This window comes from Oreochromis niloticus, linkage group LG4, assembly GCF_001858045.2.
Source record: "Oreochromis niloticus isolate F11D_XX linkage group LG4, O_niloticus_UMD_NMBU, whole genome shotgun sequence".
NCBI lineage: Eukaryota > Metazoa > Chordata > Actinopteri > Cichliformes > Cichlidae > Oreochromis > Oreochromis niloticus.
The window spans coordinates 974412-992938 of record NC_031969.2 but is presented as its reverse complement, the minus strand read 5'-3'; the positions used below and the strand labels follow the sequence as shown (position 1 = coordinate 992938).

At 40.4% G+C, this 18527-nt stretch overlaps 1 protein-coding gene across 1 annotated transcript in view; it reads right to left on the bottom strand.

The window, feature by feature from the left end:
* LOC100693931 (TANK-binding kinase 1-binding protein 1) overlaps positions 1-13193 on the bottom strand; it is an 84897-nt gene extending 71704 nt beyond the window's left edge. The window contains exon 1 of the mRNA XM_019355253.2: positions 13064-13193. Within this exon, the coding sequence (XP_019210798.1) occupies positions 13064-13137 (74 nt within the window). The 5' untranslated portion in view covers positions 13138-13193. The remainder of the gene's footprint in view (positions 1-13063) is intronic.
* Between the last annotated feature and the right edge of the window lie 5334 nt (positions 13194-18527).

Here is an 18527-nt window from a genome sequence, read left to right as displayed (position 1 = left end):
TGCGATGCATGGCGCTCCCTTCACCCCAACAGTAAGGAATATACTTTCTTCTCACATGTTCATCACTCCTACTCTCGTCTGGATTATTTTTTGGTCAGCAGCTCACTGCTGAGTGACATTTCAGACACTGAGATTCACCCTATAGCTGTCAGCTATCATGCTCCTATATCTTTAACACTAATGCACAAGAATAATACTACGCCAAGTAAAAACTGGAGATTTAATACATCACTGCTTAAAGATGAAGACTTTATTAAATATTTTAAAAAAGAATGGACTCTATATTTAGACTATAATGACGCTCCCGGAACATCAGCTTCTGTTCTATGGGAAGCAGGGAAAGCTGTGATGAGAGGTAAAATAATTTCTTTCTCATCACATAAAAAGAAAGAAGAAAACAAAAATATTCAGGAATTAGAAAAAAAACGTCAAATCCCTAGAAGAAGCCTACGCGTCCCACCAAGATCAGGAAACACTGAACAAAATACGCGAAACAAAACTAGAATTAAATGAGATAATTGATAAAAAAAACAAAATTCTTAGTACAAAGACTACGCTTACAAAATTATGAACATGGTAATAAATCCGGTCAATTTCTAGCAAACCAGCTAAAAATAAATAAATAAAAAACAACTATATGTGCTGTTCAAGATTTATCTGGGAACACAATATATGACCCGAAACAAATAAACAACATTTTCAGGGATTTCTATAAAACGTTGTATTCACCACAAATAAATGCATCTAAAAAGGAAATTGATCAGTGTTTGGACAACATAACTCTTCCAAAATTATTAGACACTCAAGCAATGGCACTGGATTCGCCACTGACATCAGGTGAACTCCAGGAAGCCCTGATAAGCATGCCCAATAATAAGGCTTCAGGTCCAGACGGCTATCCTGCAGAATTCTACAAAGAATTCTGGACGATTCTAGCACCAGTTTTTTACAGAACATTGTTGGAATTCAAAGAAAAGGGCAGACTACCACCAAATATGAATTCTGCAAACATTAATCTCCTGCTAAAACCAGGCAAAGACCCTGTATATCCCTCAAGCTATCGTCCAATATCCCTTATAAATGTAGACCTTAAAATAATCTGCAAAGCTCTCTCAAAGAGATTAGAGAAAATAACCCCCCTTTTAATTCATCCTGACCAAACTGGTTTCATAAAAGGTAGGCACTCATCAACAAATACACGTAGATTACTTAATTTGATAGACTACTCATACAGTAAAAACATTGAAACTACAATATTTTCTTTAGATGCAGAAAAAGCATTTGACAGAGTTAACTGGAAATTTCTGTTTGCAACTTTACACAAATTTGGTTTTGGAACCTCTTTCATTAACTGGTTAAAAATATTATACAATTCCCCAACAGCTTGTGTCAAAACAAATGACCAGACATCCTCCAGCTTCTGTCTCCTGAGGGGCACCAGGCAGGGATGCCCACTCTCCCCTTCACTGTTTGCAATTTTTGTTGAACCACTAGCAGCAGCAATTAGACAGAATTCAGTAATTAAGGGCATAAAATGCAAGAACGTGGAACATAAAATCAGCCTTTATGCGGATGATGTGTTACTTTTTCTCCAAAACTCACAAACCAATATCTCTGGGGTGATTGAATTGATAAACTCTTTTGCAAGAATATCAGATTACTCAATTAACTGGTCAAAATCTACAGTCCTTCCGATTAATTGCTCCTTCCATAATTCCTCTTCTACTCCACTGCAATCGGGAAATATAAAATATTTAGGTATTAATGTTTCTCCCAAGCTTGCAGATCTGACTAAATTAAACCATATCCCACTTTTAAAAGAAAGTAGAAGGTGATCTGGCTAGATGGAAATGTTTACCCATATCACTCATGGGAAGGGTTGCCGCTATAAAAATGATGGTCTTACCAAAAATAAATTATTTATTCTCAATGATCCCAACTAAACCGCCACAAGATTGGTTCAGATCTCTAGATTCATATATGTCCAAATTCCTTTGGAAAAATAAACCCCCACGTATAAGCTTAAAAACACTACAAAAGACCAAGGACAAAGGAGGATTAGAACTACCTAACTTTCAGCACTACTTCTTAGCCAACAGGCTTCAGTTTATCTCAGGATGGCTAAAACATACCCTCTTAGATGAACCTTGGCTAGATGTAGAACAAGCACTTTGCAATAATCTGGAGATTTCAGACCTACCATTTATCAGCTCAAACATCCAATGACATGAATGCTTCAAAAGCGTCAGCATCAGCTCTTCTCTGACAGCATGGTGGGAGTTTCTAAAATTGACGGAGTCTTCATTAATCCCATGCAAACGTACACCTATCTGGAACAACCCTGACATATTACAAAACAATAATATGATAAACTTTCCAGATTGGAGTGGTAAAGGAATCAAATATTTAGAACATGTACTAGAAGGAACAAAATTTATTTCATTTGACAGACTAGTTACACAATATGGGATCAACAAGAAAAGATTTTTACAATATCAACAAATTAAATCCATAGTAAAAAAGAAATTTAAACCCGGTCAAGTTGAACTACAAACACCACCAAGTGTGGTACAATTTCTTACTCTTAAAACCCCAAAATTACTTTCCAAAATATACAGAATGCTTTCTAAAACAGATGAATCAATATCACTTCCTATTGCAAAATGGGAAGCGGATTTATCAGTTAACTTAGACCAAAACTTCTGGTCTCAGATATGCTTAAAAACCTTTCATTTAATTAGAAATCCCAGTCTTCAATTAATTCAATACAAAATACTACATAGAGTGCACTATACAGGTCATCGGATGTTCAAGATGGGCTTTATGTCTACCAACAACTGCTCACACTGCCAAACCAATTCACCGGACAATTACATTTGGTTCTGTCCACCAGTTCAGAAGTTTTGGTGCGAGATATGTGAAGACTTATCGAAGTGTCTGAAATGTAACATTCCAACTTCTCCTTTAGTGTGTTTGTTGGGCAGCTTAGATAATGTCACTACAGAAAAGAATATAGCCCATATGGTTTTCACTGCCTTATGCATAGCCAAGAAAACAGTCCTCATGAACTGGAAAAATAAAAATAATCTTAATTCTGACCAATATAGAAATTATCTATTAGACTACATTAGTCTTGATACAGCCTCTGCCACCACATCAGATCAATTGCTCTGGGCTGCTTTGATCAGCTCCATCATCTAGTGGGGGTGGGGGGTCATAGTTTGGTCCCACCATCGCTGTTATGATTGGTGTGAGGGTAGGGACAGGCTTGGGGCGTCGGGGGATTCCCCAGGAGCATCTTCCTTGGAGGGCTCAACCCGGGGTTGCGGTCATGGCCTATTAAGGGCTCTGTTGGCTCTTAGATGACGGTTTCCTCGTGGCTGCGTGCAGCGGGGCTAGGGGAGGGTCTGTGCTGACGGACGTGGGTTGCTGACCTGGTAGCCTGGCTGCCCCTGGGTGGGTCCGGGACGGGCGTGGGGTTCTGGGGGTGCTCCATCTCTGGGCTGGGGCCCTGGCTGGGCCTTGGGGCTTGGGTCCTGGTTGGTGTGTTGCCGGGGTTGTGGGCGGGTGGGTGTATGGGGGCCCAGCCCTGACGCAGGGTGCCACCAGTGCATCGAGCCACCTGGGGGGCTCTTCAACTGGTGGGGGAGGCTGTTACATCTTGCAGGTTGTCTCCTCTCTTCAGAAACTCACTCTGCAGGAGGGGGAGATATAGGAGAGGTGGAGGAAGATCTCAGCCTGGGCGTCTATTGTCTTGTGTAGTCTGGAAGATGAGTGGATGATGGGGTGGGTGGGCGGCGCTGCTGAACTGGGCCCCGGTCCGGATGGGCCTGGGCCCCCTTTCCCTGGCGGGTTGCCCCAGGGAGGGGTCACTTGCCCCTCCCTTTCTTCCCTCCCCATCTCCAGCTGCCTCCCTCTTCCCGCTCCACCACAATCACCCACACATGCAGGGCCTTGGGGTAAAGGTGTGTCACCAGGGTGCAGGGGAGGCATCCCCCCCCCTCTGTCCCCTTCTGGCTGCCTGTGCCTCAATTTTATCCCACAACTTAGACATTCACATTTCTCACACTCTCATAACACATACATATAGGATCTTGGGGGTGGGCACGCTACACAGAATCCAAAAGACCATCAGGGTGTACAAACTCACCCCTGGCGTTGTTGCCCACCTCTCAATTTTAAATACATGTAGACATTGAGGGCTATCAGGAGGGGCTATGCGCTTACCTGCTGCTCTCTGGCAGGTAGCTCCATGCCCTCCTGGGTTTTAAATGCACCTTAGAACACACATGCATCAACACTACATATGAGCGGGGGGAGGGAGGTTTGGAGTCTTCACACACCCCCATTCTCTGCGGCCTGTTGGAGTGGGGGGGCTGGGAGGAGGAGTTGGCCGTCCGATTGGGGTCTGGATTGTGGGGCCTCCCTGCTGCTGCCGAGTCGGGGCGGTCTGCTTCTCTCCACCCCAGGGAAAAGGGTAACACTACCTGGGTCTGGGTGCAGTTTCCCCCTCCAGGGGCAAGGGTACCTAGACCTGGGGCTTAGAGTACGCTTGGGGAGTGTGATTGTGTGTACAGTGTCTCTTTATGTCTGTCTCCACGTTGGGTGAGTGTTGAGTAATTGCATATGAGAGCATGAGGGTGGGAATGGATGTTTGTATCTGCCACTTCCCCTGCCAGTGGCAGACGCCCTCAGACATTGGTGCGTTGGTGGTTCTTTGTATCCAGAGATGGGCGTCCAGGTATACACTGGCTCACTCCTTGGTGGCTGCTTGTCGGGGCCTGGAGCCTGGGGCTCGCTCGGGCCACTTAGGGGGTGGAGTGCCCTCAGCCTCTCGGCCTGGGGCTCGGTCACTCTGGCACAGCTGGCTGCCGGCGGAGCTCATGGGCACGTCACTGCAACCCCCCGGCTTCTGCTCCGCGGCTGCTGAGTGACCCCTCATCTGGGGCTCTCTTCTGGGATAGTGGCGCCCCTCTGTTGGTCTTCCTTGGTCTCTTGTGCTCTGAGGGCCTCTGGATGTCTGGAGTCTTGATCTCCTCCATACCTGCTTCATGCCCTGGAGGACGGGGCTGTGGCCCCCCACACCCTCCTCTAGCAGATCGTTACATGAAGGAACCTTTTAAATTCAAGCGCGTTCATGCTCACAGGTGTACACACGGGTGCTCACACACACAAACTACACCCTTTTTGGCTCCTACCTCAAAGCACACTGTGCGCTGTCGATCTCACGTGCTGCACAATAATGTTTAATATTTAGTATTTACTGTTATATTCCCATAGATCATCGTGATGTTGTTTATTATGTTGCTCTTTTTTTTTTCTTCTGCTTGTTTTCTCTTTTTTCTTTCTCAACAGGTGATCCAGGTGATTGATATATGGATTTTTTGTCTGCTTATTTTGTTGGTTTTTGTTTTTTGCCCTTTATCCCCGTCCCTCTTCCCCCCTGTTTTTCTTTCCCTCTTTCTTTCTCCCCTTTCTTTCCCCCAGTCATGTCTGTCCCGTATTTAGCAAGTGAAAGTAAAATAAAATAAACAATAAAAGGTGAATCAAATAGACCATTACGGCAAGGCTGGGATGGTCCATTTGGTAAAGTAAATCCGTTGGGCATCTTTCTTCGCCTTTAGACAATAATTGTGATGGCAAAAGAGCCAAACGGGACAGGCCAAAAATAAATAAATAAATAAATAATCCTAATTATATATCTTGCTTCCATGTTTGTGTCCTGTGTCACAAAAAATACATGTTTTACTATAATACATTGATTAATGACCTGCAGAATCTCCTTTTCATATTACATGTCCATAATTGTCACCTAAAGTCAAACTTTATGCTTTCTCCATCTTGAAAGTGATTACATCCTTGCATTACATACTTTAGGTTCATTTTCTGCAGGCAGGTTTCTGAAAGAGAACAGGCAGATTTGGAATATAACATGCAGCGTTCTATAGATGGATATATAAAAAAAAATATGAAAAATTACATGTATGTGCTAACTTTCTAAACACTTTGTTACATTTATGATAAATGGATTTGAAAGTAGATGAAACACATTTATGTCGGCCTTGGCTCATTAGAGTCCTTGTCTTTAAATTAACTTTGTATGTTTCAGGTACTGCACTCTCAAAGACTGAATGAACCAGCATTGCAGCGATGGGTCATTGTGAGCATCACAGGGAAGGTTGAAGCCGCCCACTGCACCTGTATGGCCGGAGTCGTGGAGACCTGCATCCATGTCGCTGCTCTTCTTTTTAAAGTAGAAGCAACAGTGCAGATCTGTGGCACAAGGACTGTTACAGATGAACCTGCATACTGGGTTTTGCCTGGTAATATGACCAAGATACAGCCAGAGGTTGGCCATAAGATAGACTTCTCCTCTTCAGCTGCCCAAAAACGGCTCTGGATCAAAACATAAACAGACCATCCGTATTGAAAGGTAAAAGGAGCCGTCCCCAAAAAAGAAAAATCCCACCTGCTACTGTGGAGGAGTTGTCACTGCTATTGGATACTTTGCTGGAACACAGTAAAGCTGTGGGTTGTGGGAATGAGCCATAATGTTTTATCTAGGGGTCTAGATTTATGTCTTAAGTACAGAAGAGAACCATTCAGCCAATCACATGCCAGCAAGACATATTGGAAATCACCTAAAAAGATAAGAAAAGAAAGAAAGAAAAAAATGGAGGTGGCAGTCACGAATAATAACAAAAACAAAAAAAAGAGAACAATTTAATTTTCTATCTTCCTGACATGGAAACATTTCCATGTAAATAATTTGCATTTACTGAATATGTACTGATTGAGTACCACTGTTCAAAAGTTGAATAAAGAAACAAACTAATTTTTGCCTCTTTTTTAATTTTTTTTTATTAAAACCACTTTATAGAACATCACATCAGTTACAATGTAGAATCCATGTCATTTATAGTTTATAAAAGACAAAATGTTTACACAAAATCATGACAGCATTTACACGATATCACCCACTACTAACACTACTTAATTTACTATCAATTACTTCAATTTATCTTTTGAAAAATTACTGCTATCTATACAGCACAAGACTTAAGAATATTTAACAGGAGCAAGTTTCATTTTTCCCTGGTTTTACTACCACACTGTTCACCAAAACGGCAGCAAACCTTCACCGTCTTATCCAGAAGGGTCACCTCTTCACCCTCACATGGAAGAAGTAATCTGATTGGCATGGTGGTATGTTTGAAGCAGGTCCCTTGTGTAGCGCTGGAACCCAGTCACGATGTTTCATCCATTTCATAGGCTGGTTTGCCTGCAATAATGCCAAATAATTAGAAAGTCTATAAATAGAACGTAGTTCTGCAAAATCACTCATTAGGATGTTTTTTTCTAATTTGCTATGACCTCAGAGCGCATCGAAAATAAAAGTAATTGACTATGTGCACGTTAGCATATGCTACTTCCGGTGTGGAAACTCCTGTGGGGAGCTTTGTTTCCGGTGTCCTATTCGTGCCTTGTTTACGGTCCAAAACAAGTTCAGCAAATGAATGAATCAAGCGGCGATTTACATTTCTATAGATGTTTTGGGCATTTACCCAATATATCTGTAAATGATGTTCATCGACTTGTCGATATTTTTCCCCCGCACCTCAGAGCAAAAGAGAAAAGGGATTCAAATGTTATATTTCTCAGCTGTCCCTCGTTTATCGCGGGTGTTATGTTCTAAAAATAACCAGCGATGGGTGAAATCAAGTAGCCAGTTTTATTTTTTGACGCGTGGACATCGTGGACATACAGTACTGCACTTCAGAGTCACACTGCTAGCGATCGATGCAGCGATTCTGTACTGTACACGTCACGGAGGAGATCGTCTGCAGCGATCAGGAGGCAGGACACAATGTGATGTAAAAAAAAAAAAAAAAAGCATGCAAACTTGCACTAAAAATCTGCGAAACAGCGAGGTGAAAGGTGAACTGCGTTATAGCGAGGGACCACTGTAATTTTGAAGGTAAGTCACAACACACCCTTCGTAAATACTAATGTATAGAAACCCTTACCAGCAATCGTTCATTTTTTGTGTGGCTTTTTTTCATGGTTTGTTAACATGCTGTGTAGGTCTGTACTTGACTAGCTGATATCGACATAATGGGGAAACATCTGGTTTGACTATCGTTCACCTGTAGTTTGAATGCTGAACATTTGCCTGTTTAAATGTCTTCTCCATGCAGTAATGCAGTTCTGCTTCTGTTGAGTGATGTAAACAACTGATCGATCTAAACTCTTTAAACGTCAAAATTGATCATTAGATTTTTTATGACACAACAGTGGTGAGTGTTCCCACCTTCTCTTCTTTGTAACTTAACGCGATCTTTCCGTTTTCGAGTTTTGGACATGATTTTGGAGTATATCTTCGCAGTAACGATTGACCGCAAAGTAAAGCTACCGGAAATGTACAACCCCACATCCGGTCTCAAACCAGGAAGTTAGCATTTTCTCGTGCACATGGTCAATAGGCTATCTGGTCTTTAAGTGATGGCGTGACGAATCCTGCTTCCGGGCCTAAAGTAGTCTGCGTTTAATATGGGTTTTCTGTTGTTAACATGTTTAATGTTTTGTATTGTCTTCTATTTAATCTCAAAAAGGTCCTAAAAACAGTCAGTGATCACTGTTGGCCTCCCTCGGCTTTTATCACCACTAATCATTTGAAAGCTCAGTTTTTAAAACCTTACGATGTAGCTACAGCCCAGCCCATGCAGCAGTATATGAATGACTAATCCCATATCCTTGTGGATGAATTATCTCAGTTGTTCTCCTGGCTGAAGTTTGGTCCGTTTACAGCAACCTGCCATGAGATTATATTTCTTCCTGACCACCGAGAATCCTCACGATAACTTTTATCAAGTGGGAAAAAAAGTTAGCGTTTATATTATGCTCACATAGCTGTGTCGCTAGCGGTCATGTAGCACATTGTTATATACCAACTAGCCAAACTTCAGTAACCCTACAAACGTCACTGCTGTTTAGTTTTCTGTCTTAATTTATGTTGGAAGTGATAGCAGAGCTGTACGTTTGAATTTGTTTCCAAAATCCCTCAGTCAGGACATGCTATACTGTATTTAGATGGAAGCTAGCGAGCTAACTTCCTGCTAATTTCTAACTCCGTTAAATGTCATAAATTCCGTTTCGTTTTCATGGATGCCTGGATGATAAACTCAATTGTTACACATGGTAGAGCAGAACGCTGATCATTTTATTACAGATGAAAGACTTTAGATAGTTTTTCAACTCTCAGTGATGCCACAGTGATCGCGTGATTTATGGACCTGCAGCGGAGTTTGAGCCCAGACACGGCTAGTGACGTCAGACTTAAAGACCGGATAAAGAGTGATATGAACATATCTATAACTTACCGGAATGAAAATGTCTGGAGCACACCAACAGATATTTGGAGATGGAAGAGAACTGGATATCAGCTCGTCTCACAGCTGCTATCCAGACTAGACGCCTTCTTTTGGTAACATCCGATACATGAGCTGCCTCATGTTGCTTCCAGGTGGGGAAAGAATGAAAAGATAAACCATTTTCAACCTTATTCCCTTGCCGGTCGTGCGATCTAACATTACAACCGACCGCACAGCAAGTACGAACCATAGCTGGTGTTATCCGTGTGCTTTCGCTCCTCTTTCGCTAGCGTTTTGTTTGACCCAGAAACATGGTTCCTCAACCAAAAATCCTGGCCACGCCCCCTCTCGTGACATCACGCTCCAAAAGACCTATTAGACTAATCGTTGTGTCACTTCCGGTGTTTCAGACAATCCCTTTCCGTCAAGGATTTTTAATTTGTTGCGGATTTTTAATTTGTTGCATTTTTTTCATTTGTTGCGGTTTTTTAATTTGTTGCGGCTTTTTAATTTGTTGCGATTTTGCACTTCCCAGCCACCGTAACTTTTTTACCTCGGGGTAGAATCTTTTAAAAACTAGTAAAATAAAAACAACACATAACACTGTTCCATTTATTTTTTTTTTAGGAATAGGCAGAATGTCCTCTCTTCCTCGCTGGCTCCATGTCTCTCAATACGGCACACTACGACACTTCACTCTCTCACACAAAATCACAACAACACAACACAAATCCTGCCAATTATTCCCTTCATTATAAACCACGGAAACAGGTAATGAAGCAGTGACGCACCAAATGAAGCTTCACACATCATTGATCATGTGACTCGGGTTAGCCGAACCAAGCCTCGACACTGCTTCAGAAGCAGTGTGTTGTTTTTGGTTTTTTTGCACCGGAGCCTCAGCTTCAAACACAACATCACTAAAAAACTCTAACGGGGCAGAAATTAGGAACTGGGAACTAGAAAACATGGAAAGTACAGGGTACAGGGAACTACACAGCAAACAGGGATGACGCAACAACAAGCAGGGGGGAGACTAAGGACTAAAATACACACAGGATAATTAAAGGATGGACTAACAGGACAGGGGAAGCAAAATTGAACACACAGTACACAGAGACTGTCAAAATAAAACAGGAATTAATGTCAGGTCAGTTGGGACTGAATCAGCTATCTTTAAAAATGTGTCTCATTACCAAGAAACATCTCATGATGGGTAAAAAACAATGAGCTCTCTCAAGACCTTTGCAACCTTATTGTTGCAAAACATCTTGATGGGATTTGTCACAAAGGAATTTCTAAACTACTGAATGTGCCAGTGAGCACTGCTGGAGCCATAATCCAGAATTGGAAAGAACATCATTTTACCATAAGCAGGCCACGACCAGGTGTTCCCCGCAAGATTTCAGGAAGGCAGTGAAAAGAATGATCAGAAGAGTTGTCCAAGAGCCGAGGACCAGTTGCAGAGAGCTACAGAAAGACCTGAAATCAGCAGGTAGAATTGGTTGAAAGAAAGCAATAAGTAATGCGCTCAACCATGTATGGACGCTCACCACACCGCGTTTACAGTTTGCTGACCAACATTTAGACAAGCCTGTGAAATACTGCCAGAATATAGCCTGATTAGTTAAGACCAAAACTAAAGTATTTGGATGCCATAATACACACTATGTTTGGAGGTAAAAACGCACTGCATATCGCCCCAAAAACACCATACCAACAGTGAAGTTTGGAGGTAGGAACAGCATGGTATGTGGCTGTTTTTTGGCATTCAGCATTGGGAGGCTTCATATAATTGAAGGAAAGATGAATGGAAAGATGTACTGAGACATTTTTGATAAAAAAAAATCCACTGTCACCTACCAGGATGATGAAGGTGAAACGAGGGTGAACGTGTCAGCAAAACAACAATCCCAAACACACAGCCAAGGAAACGCTCATTTGCTTACAGAGAAAGAAAGTAAACCTCCTAGACTAGCCCAGCCAATCACCTGACCTGAATCCTGAAATCTTTTCCCTATGTCATTTCTGCGTCATTATTACACATAATTTAATTATGTACTTCTATGGTTTGATTTATTTGCATGTGTGGATTTGATGGGTTGAGACATTTGGTGAGAATTTCGTATCAGTAGCACTTTTAGAAATATATTTTCTTAGAAAATTGGTGACGTGTTTAATACTTATTTTACCTACTGTATACACTCACCAGACAATGTATTAAGTATACCTGTTGAACTGCTTATTGCACATATTAGCCAATCACATGTCAGCAACTCAGTGCAATTAGGCATGTAGATGTGATCACAATGACTAAAGTCCAAGCTTAGTATCAGAACAGGAAAAAAAAAAGGTGATTTAAGTGGAATTGCATGTGGCATGGTCATTGGTGCCAAACGGGCTAGTCTGGCATCAGTGAGTATTTCAGAAACTGCTGATCTACTGGGATTTTCTCACATAGCCATCTCTAGGTTATGTAAGCACTGCTCATATAACTAGGTCTCTATTTTAGACCATTCTCTTTTTTAAAGCATGGTCATCCAAGTGTGCACAGAAAAGGCACATTTAAGTCATGTTTTGCTATGCATCATTATGCAGAAAATTCAAGAACTGATCATGCAAATGTCACAACAAAACTGTTTGATTATTAGCTATAATGTGATTAATGATTTTAGTCCAGTAATTTTATACATTCAGTAACAGATGCACACTCAATGCTGGCCGTCAGTGAGAGCACATTTAATCTTTTTCTGCAATTTTATATTAATTTAAGCTTAAATGTATTCTATTCCGTAAGCTATTACAGTGCTCATATGCAGTGGATCATTAGTTTTGGGGAAGAACAGTATTACACTATTTTGGCTGTAGCGCAGGTGATCTACTAATAAGAAGATTAGTGGTCGATCCTGGCTGCTCCGGTCTGCACAAGTATCCTCATTCAACACACTGTTGCTCTCTGATGTATTCACTGGAGAATGAATGCATTTAAATGTTAGATTGAAAGCATTTACTAGCACCTGTAGAATATGTGTGAATGGATGAATGAGTCGTGTTGTATAAATGATGTAGAAAAGTGCTATAGAGTCATCTATGTATTAACCTTATTGTGTGAATAGTACGATTTCTGATTTGCACATTTCCGAAAAGGGGCTGCCCCCTCCCCACCCCTACCTCTTCCACTGTAAGAGGAAATTAGCTAAGGTATTGACAAAGTGTTCCAAAACCCGACAGCACATGAAGGCAACACGTCCAATGCGATTGATAAAGCCTCGCATCTCCATTGCTCCTTTAGTCATAACTGCAAATAGTCACACACGCAAAAACACACAGTCTCACTGTGTCAAGTGTATGTCATTATTTTTCTCTATCCATGCTTATATTGCAGGAGGATACTGCAATCTATACAAAGCGCTATTGTCGAGCTGGGTAAAAAAGAAAATAATCTTTCTGTGATGTAACAATACATTAATTTTTTTTTAATAATCGCTACAACGGTGTTGCTGATGCTTTTCCCCGAGAGCATCCTCCGTTGCGCCACTAAAGCATGTCATCCTGACCCGTTTCGAAATGCAAACATGTTTTAGCCGGTAACATAACAGGACAGCAGATACAGCAGATTGCAGCAGCACACACAATATCGGAAATTAGAGAGAAGAGAGGACACACGCGGCTCTAAAGCTACTTTTACTCACGGCTGTGAAGAAACGCCATGAACATGATGGTATCGTTCATCCTGATGAGGGTCGACATGACTGGAGTCTGACATCAGCAGTGTGTGCGCGGGGGGTTGAGTGTACTTCCCCCTCCCCCTTTTAACAACATGGGGAGGGTAAGCGAAAAGATGAATACTGAGGAAAACCAGCTCGCAAAACTTTTTTACTAAACTGTCTAAAGGGGAGTTATTCATAAATAAACACTTTTGCCCAAGGTGTAGTCTGTCTCACATTCTATGACCAGCCTCACGAAAACCCTGAATTGGGTATGGGGAAGGAGAAGGATGGATGGATGGATGGATGGATCGCATATACACAGCCACTTTCGAATCACCATTTATCTAACCCCACTAACTGCACATATGGTGACTGTGGGAGGAAGCCGAGTACCCAGAAAGACCCCACACAGACACGAGGAGCGCATGCAAACTCTATCCTTTCCCTGACGCTGTAATTGAATTCAGGACCTGGAGGCAACAGTGCTAACCATCCCATTGTATTAAACCAAAAACAATCTACCCCTCTCCCCTTCATTCCTCCCCTGATGACGTTTCATTTTCAATTTTATTTATATAACGCCAAATCAAAACAACAGTCATCCCAAGGTGCCTAATAAGGTAAAGACCCTTCAATAATAAGGATACAACCCTAACAGTCAAAGGAGGCCTTTGAGCGAGCATTTGACAACAGTGGGAAGGAAAACTTTTAACAGGAAGAAATCTCCGCCAGCACCAGATTCAGGGAGGGGCAGCTATCTGCTGCGACCGGGTGGAGGTGATGGGATGAAGACTAGATAAAAGACACACTGTGAAAGAGAGCCAGAGATTAATAATAACTAAAGATTAAATGCAGAGAGGTGTATAAACACATAGTGAAAAAAGATGAGTAAAGAAGAAATATTAAGTGCATCAAAGGGAAGCCACAGCCTAGGCCAATTGCAGTGTAATTAAGGGAGGATTCAGGGTCAGCTGATCCAGTCCTTACTATATATGCTTTATCAAAAAGCAACGTTTTAAGCCCAATCTTAAAACTACAGAGGGCCCCTGCACTGAAAAAAAGAACATTGGTTGCACACAATTGTTTTGCTTTGGCGGAAACTTAAACAACTTAGTTAAATCAACACAACTTATTCATATTCAGTAAACCTGTGCATTTTGTGTTGATGAAACGTGACTGAAAAATGTTTAGATGAAGTAAGTTGAGCTCTTGGAATATTTTAATCCTTCACAATTTTGTCATTTTATTCCAACACTATTCATTAACTTTTACCCCAATACTACTTGGTCACTTAAATACTACATGTTGTCTTCATATTACATAATGTTGTCTGTGAAGGTTCTCAGTCATCCAGGTCATCGTAGTCAAAGGAGCTTGCAAAGAAAAGCGTCTTCAGTTCTGAAGAAGCTTCTCGGATGAGAAGTGAAATGTCTTCAAGCAACTTAAAGAAGTCTAGACGCTTTTCTTTGCAAGCTCCTTTGATTACATAATGTTCAACAAAGTCCAGAGTCTGGTTAACATTTGAAACCAGGACCACAATAAATAGCGATAGCATACACGTGGTGTGTGTAGTTGTCTGCCTCTTATAACTCCAGTGATTTTTCCTGCAGTTTGAAATCTCATGTGATCTTGTGAATTTCATGAGTCCAGCAACTAAATACTCTTACTAGAATATTTCATGTCATCTCAACAAGAACAAATTAAGTTGTTGAATTTCATACAGATACTACATGATTTAATTACATTCACCATAGAAACACAAAATTATTTTGTTACACTTTACAAATTACAAGTTAGACTTTTGTAAACGTAACAACCATTCAATTTCCTTTTTTTGGTATACCGACAAAACTAGAGGCAGCTGCTCGACTTGACTGAAATGGATGCCTCCCTCAAACCACGATCCAAAGCGCGCAAGATGAAATCACGTGCGGTGTCGCGAGATTTAACATTGGTATATTATTGACTTAATTCCTTCAGACATGATATGAACAACTTAATATACCCTCTCTGCATATAATGTAGTTTCTACACTATACAGTTACACTTAACTTTAAAGCATGAGGCAATTGTGTTGAATACACGCAAGATGCTTACATAAATCCAAGAGATGGCCAATCCCTTTTTTTCAGTGTGTCACCCAAAGCCAAACTGGGAGATGTTTCCACAGAAGAGGGGCCTTAAAGCTTCTGAAGGTTCTGCCTCCCATTCTACTTTTAAATATCCTACAAACTACAAGTAAGCTAGCACTCTGAGAGGGATTTATAAGGTACTACACTCAAAAATTTAAATGAACATAAAAAAACAATGAAAAGGATTTTTATTGATTAAAAATAAATTGCTTTATTTTAGCATTATGCAGTTCTGTTATTTGAACTTCATGTACTTGAATTGGACCAACTTAATTAGTTAATGATGGATCAACTTATTTACGGCAGTTAAGTCAAACTGAATTTAATTGAATTGATCCAACAATCTGTCAGGTCGCCAGTGTATCGCAGGGCTAACACAGAAAGACAGACAACCATTTGCACTCACAGTCACACTTATGGGTAATTTAAAATCACCAATTAATTCCACTAACTGCATGTCTTTGGAACGTGGGAGGAAGCCAGAGAACCTGGAGAGAACCCACGCAAACATGGGGCCTTATGGTGGATTTGAACTGAGGAATGTTTTACTGTGAGGCAACAGTGTCACTCCACAAAGCAGGAAAGTTGTGACTACAAGCCTTGATAGAGAATTTTCCTTATATTTTTGCCCTTGACAGGTTAAACCACAATAAATAGCAATAGCATACACATGGTGTGTGTATGCTTTTCTGCGTCTTACAACCCCAGTGATCTTCCTGTGGTTTGAAATCTCACGTGATCTTTTGATATCATGAGTGCGTCAACTAACCACTCTTGCTAGATTACATCATGTCATCTCAACAAAAATATATTTAACAAGTTTTAAGTTGTTGAATTTCATGCTCATCGTGAATGATTTAACTATGCTCACCACAGAAACATAAAATTATTTTGTTCAAATTACAAGTTAGATTCTTGTAAATGTAACAACCATCCAATTTCAGTTTTTTGAGTGCAGCCAGGGGCGTCAAATGGTCTTGGTCCAATTTTCTCTGTCGTTCATGGGCAGGGAAAGGAGATGCATCGGTAGGGGTGATGAGATGGAGTTTCGGGCTGTGATGGTCTCCTTTGTCAAGTTTTGTCTGCAGCTCAACATAACAAAGACCAAGGAATTGATTATAGAGATTAAAGGAGGACCAGGAAACCAGTGACCGCTTTTTCAGTCTAGGGGTCAATGTGGAGGACTGTAAATACCCTGGAGTGAACATTAACTGGACTGGGTTAAAAACTCCACTGCACTCTACAGGAAGTGTCACGGCCGAAGCCAAGCGTGATGTGGACCCAAAAGCAGATTCAAGACAGAGGCACTGAGTGGCATGAACAAAGTTTATTTACAAAAGGCACATGAACATAAACAATGAAACACTATGAAAATAGAGTATGAAGCACTATGAGCGTGTATTTGAGCTGACTGTTAAACATGAGCCGGAGGGGGGGGCATGAGCTATGAGTGACGAGGCTGATGGTGGCTATGATGGTGCATGCAGGGGCAGCAGGTTGAGAGTCGCGTACTCCACTGTGTGGTAGTTGCACACCCTTACTATCTGCACATCTTCTACCGAGAAAATAAAGTACAGGGTTCTGCCTTTTATAAATTACACTGGACTATACAGTTTTATAAACTGCCAGAGTTCCCTCTGGTGGCTGCTTTGTAATATTGTTTTGATTACTTTGGAAAAATAAAAATAAAGGAAGTGGAAAATCCAAGATGGCTGAACGTAATGCCAAAGTATTACTGTTTTAAGCTGATATGGACCTTAAAATGTTGTTGCTTTGGATGAGATTTGTCCATAAGTATAAGTGACGATAAGGTCAAGGTCAAGTTTATTTACAGAGCACATTTCCAATCAGTCCATGCTGCACAAAGTGCTTAACAATGTAAAATCCCATTAAAATAAATAAAATGCAAAATAATGATGCAGTAAAATATAGAAAAACAAAAATAAGTCAATAAAACAACTAAAACAACAACTAAGGTTTAGGTCAATGTATGTTAAAAGCCAGACCATCAAAATGTGTCTTTAGTAACGATTTAAAAAGTGTTTTTGCAGATCTAAGATTAAGAGGAAGACTGTTCCAGAGCCTGGGACAATAAAAAAATAATTGTCTCTTTGTTTTGTTTAAAAATGGTATGATAATTTGTACGTTTAAGGGAGTTATGAACGTTTTATCTTTTCAGCTAGCAGTAATTGTGTAACAAGCTTGTTTGCGATGTTAGTTAGGTAATACAATATTTTGTATGTTTTCAGTTTTACAATGGTCAAAGAGAAGGCAACAGTCGAGGACATTCTTCAATAAATCAGCATGAAAAAGGAAAATAAGTCTGTTTATTGGAGCATCGTTATCTCGCTGTGTAGCTTCCGAAAACTAGAAAACTCAGGGCGAGGACAGCACATACAGAAGGCCACCTCAATGTTGTGCAATATACTGGGATATTTATAACTGGAGATATTCGTAGCTATTAGAGCTATTTCATTATATCTTGTAACTTTGTAATGTATTCCATTATTTCATTTGTTTTAGTCAGTTACTGTTCTTACTACCTTAGAGCAACATTGAGCACATAATTTTCTCAGGGATTAATGAAGTATTCTGATGATGAAGACAATGTATTAAATATATTTCAGTAAGTAAGTGTGTTCGATACTTTTTCCCTGTATCATTTCTGATTATTACACACACATGGACATCTATGGTTGGATTTCTTTGCATGTGTGGATTGGATGACGTCTGGTGAGAATTTCATGTCAGTAACAGTTATATAAATATATTTACTTAGAAAGTTAGTGATGTTTTCGATATTTATTTTACCTGCTGTATGTGCTAGTTTTCCCTTTTAAGGCCTGCTCTGCCTACCATTCTGAGACCTAGTGCCCTGGAAAAGTCTGATAATTCAGGTTAAACTAAATTAAGGGGCAAATCTATTGAACAAAATTATTATAACTAGATTAGATGTGTGGGGCACGATGTGTGCAGAAAAAAATGGCCTGAAAGTGGGTCAACTGTGTTTTTTTGTAAATATAGATCTAGAAAAATATTTGCTAACCAAAGCTGAAATTTCATGGTAATCATTATACATGTTTAAACCAATGAAACATTATTAATTTATTTTACAAATTGGGGGAGGTTTAATAGAAAATAATAAAAAAAAAAATAATGATGATTTCAAATGAACGGACCCAATTATTGAAAATGAAAACATTTAAATTCACAGATAATAAAAAAAAGAATATAAATCTAAATTAAAACCATAAAAATGTCTTATAGATTCAACCATACCTGTTAAAACGTTCCTGGTGACACAGGCATGTAGA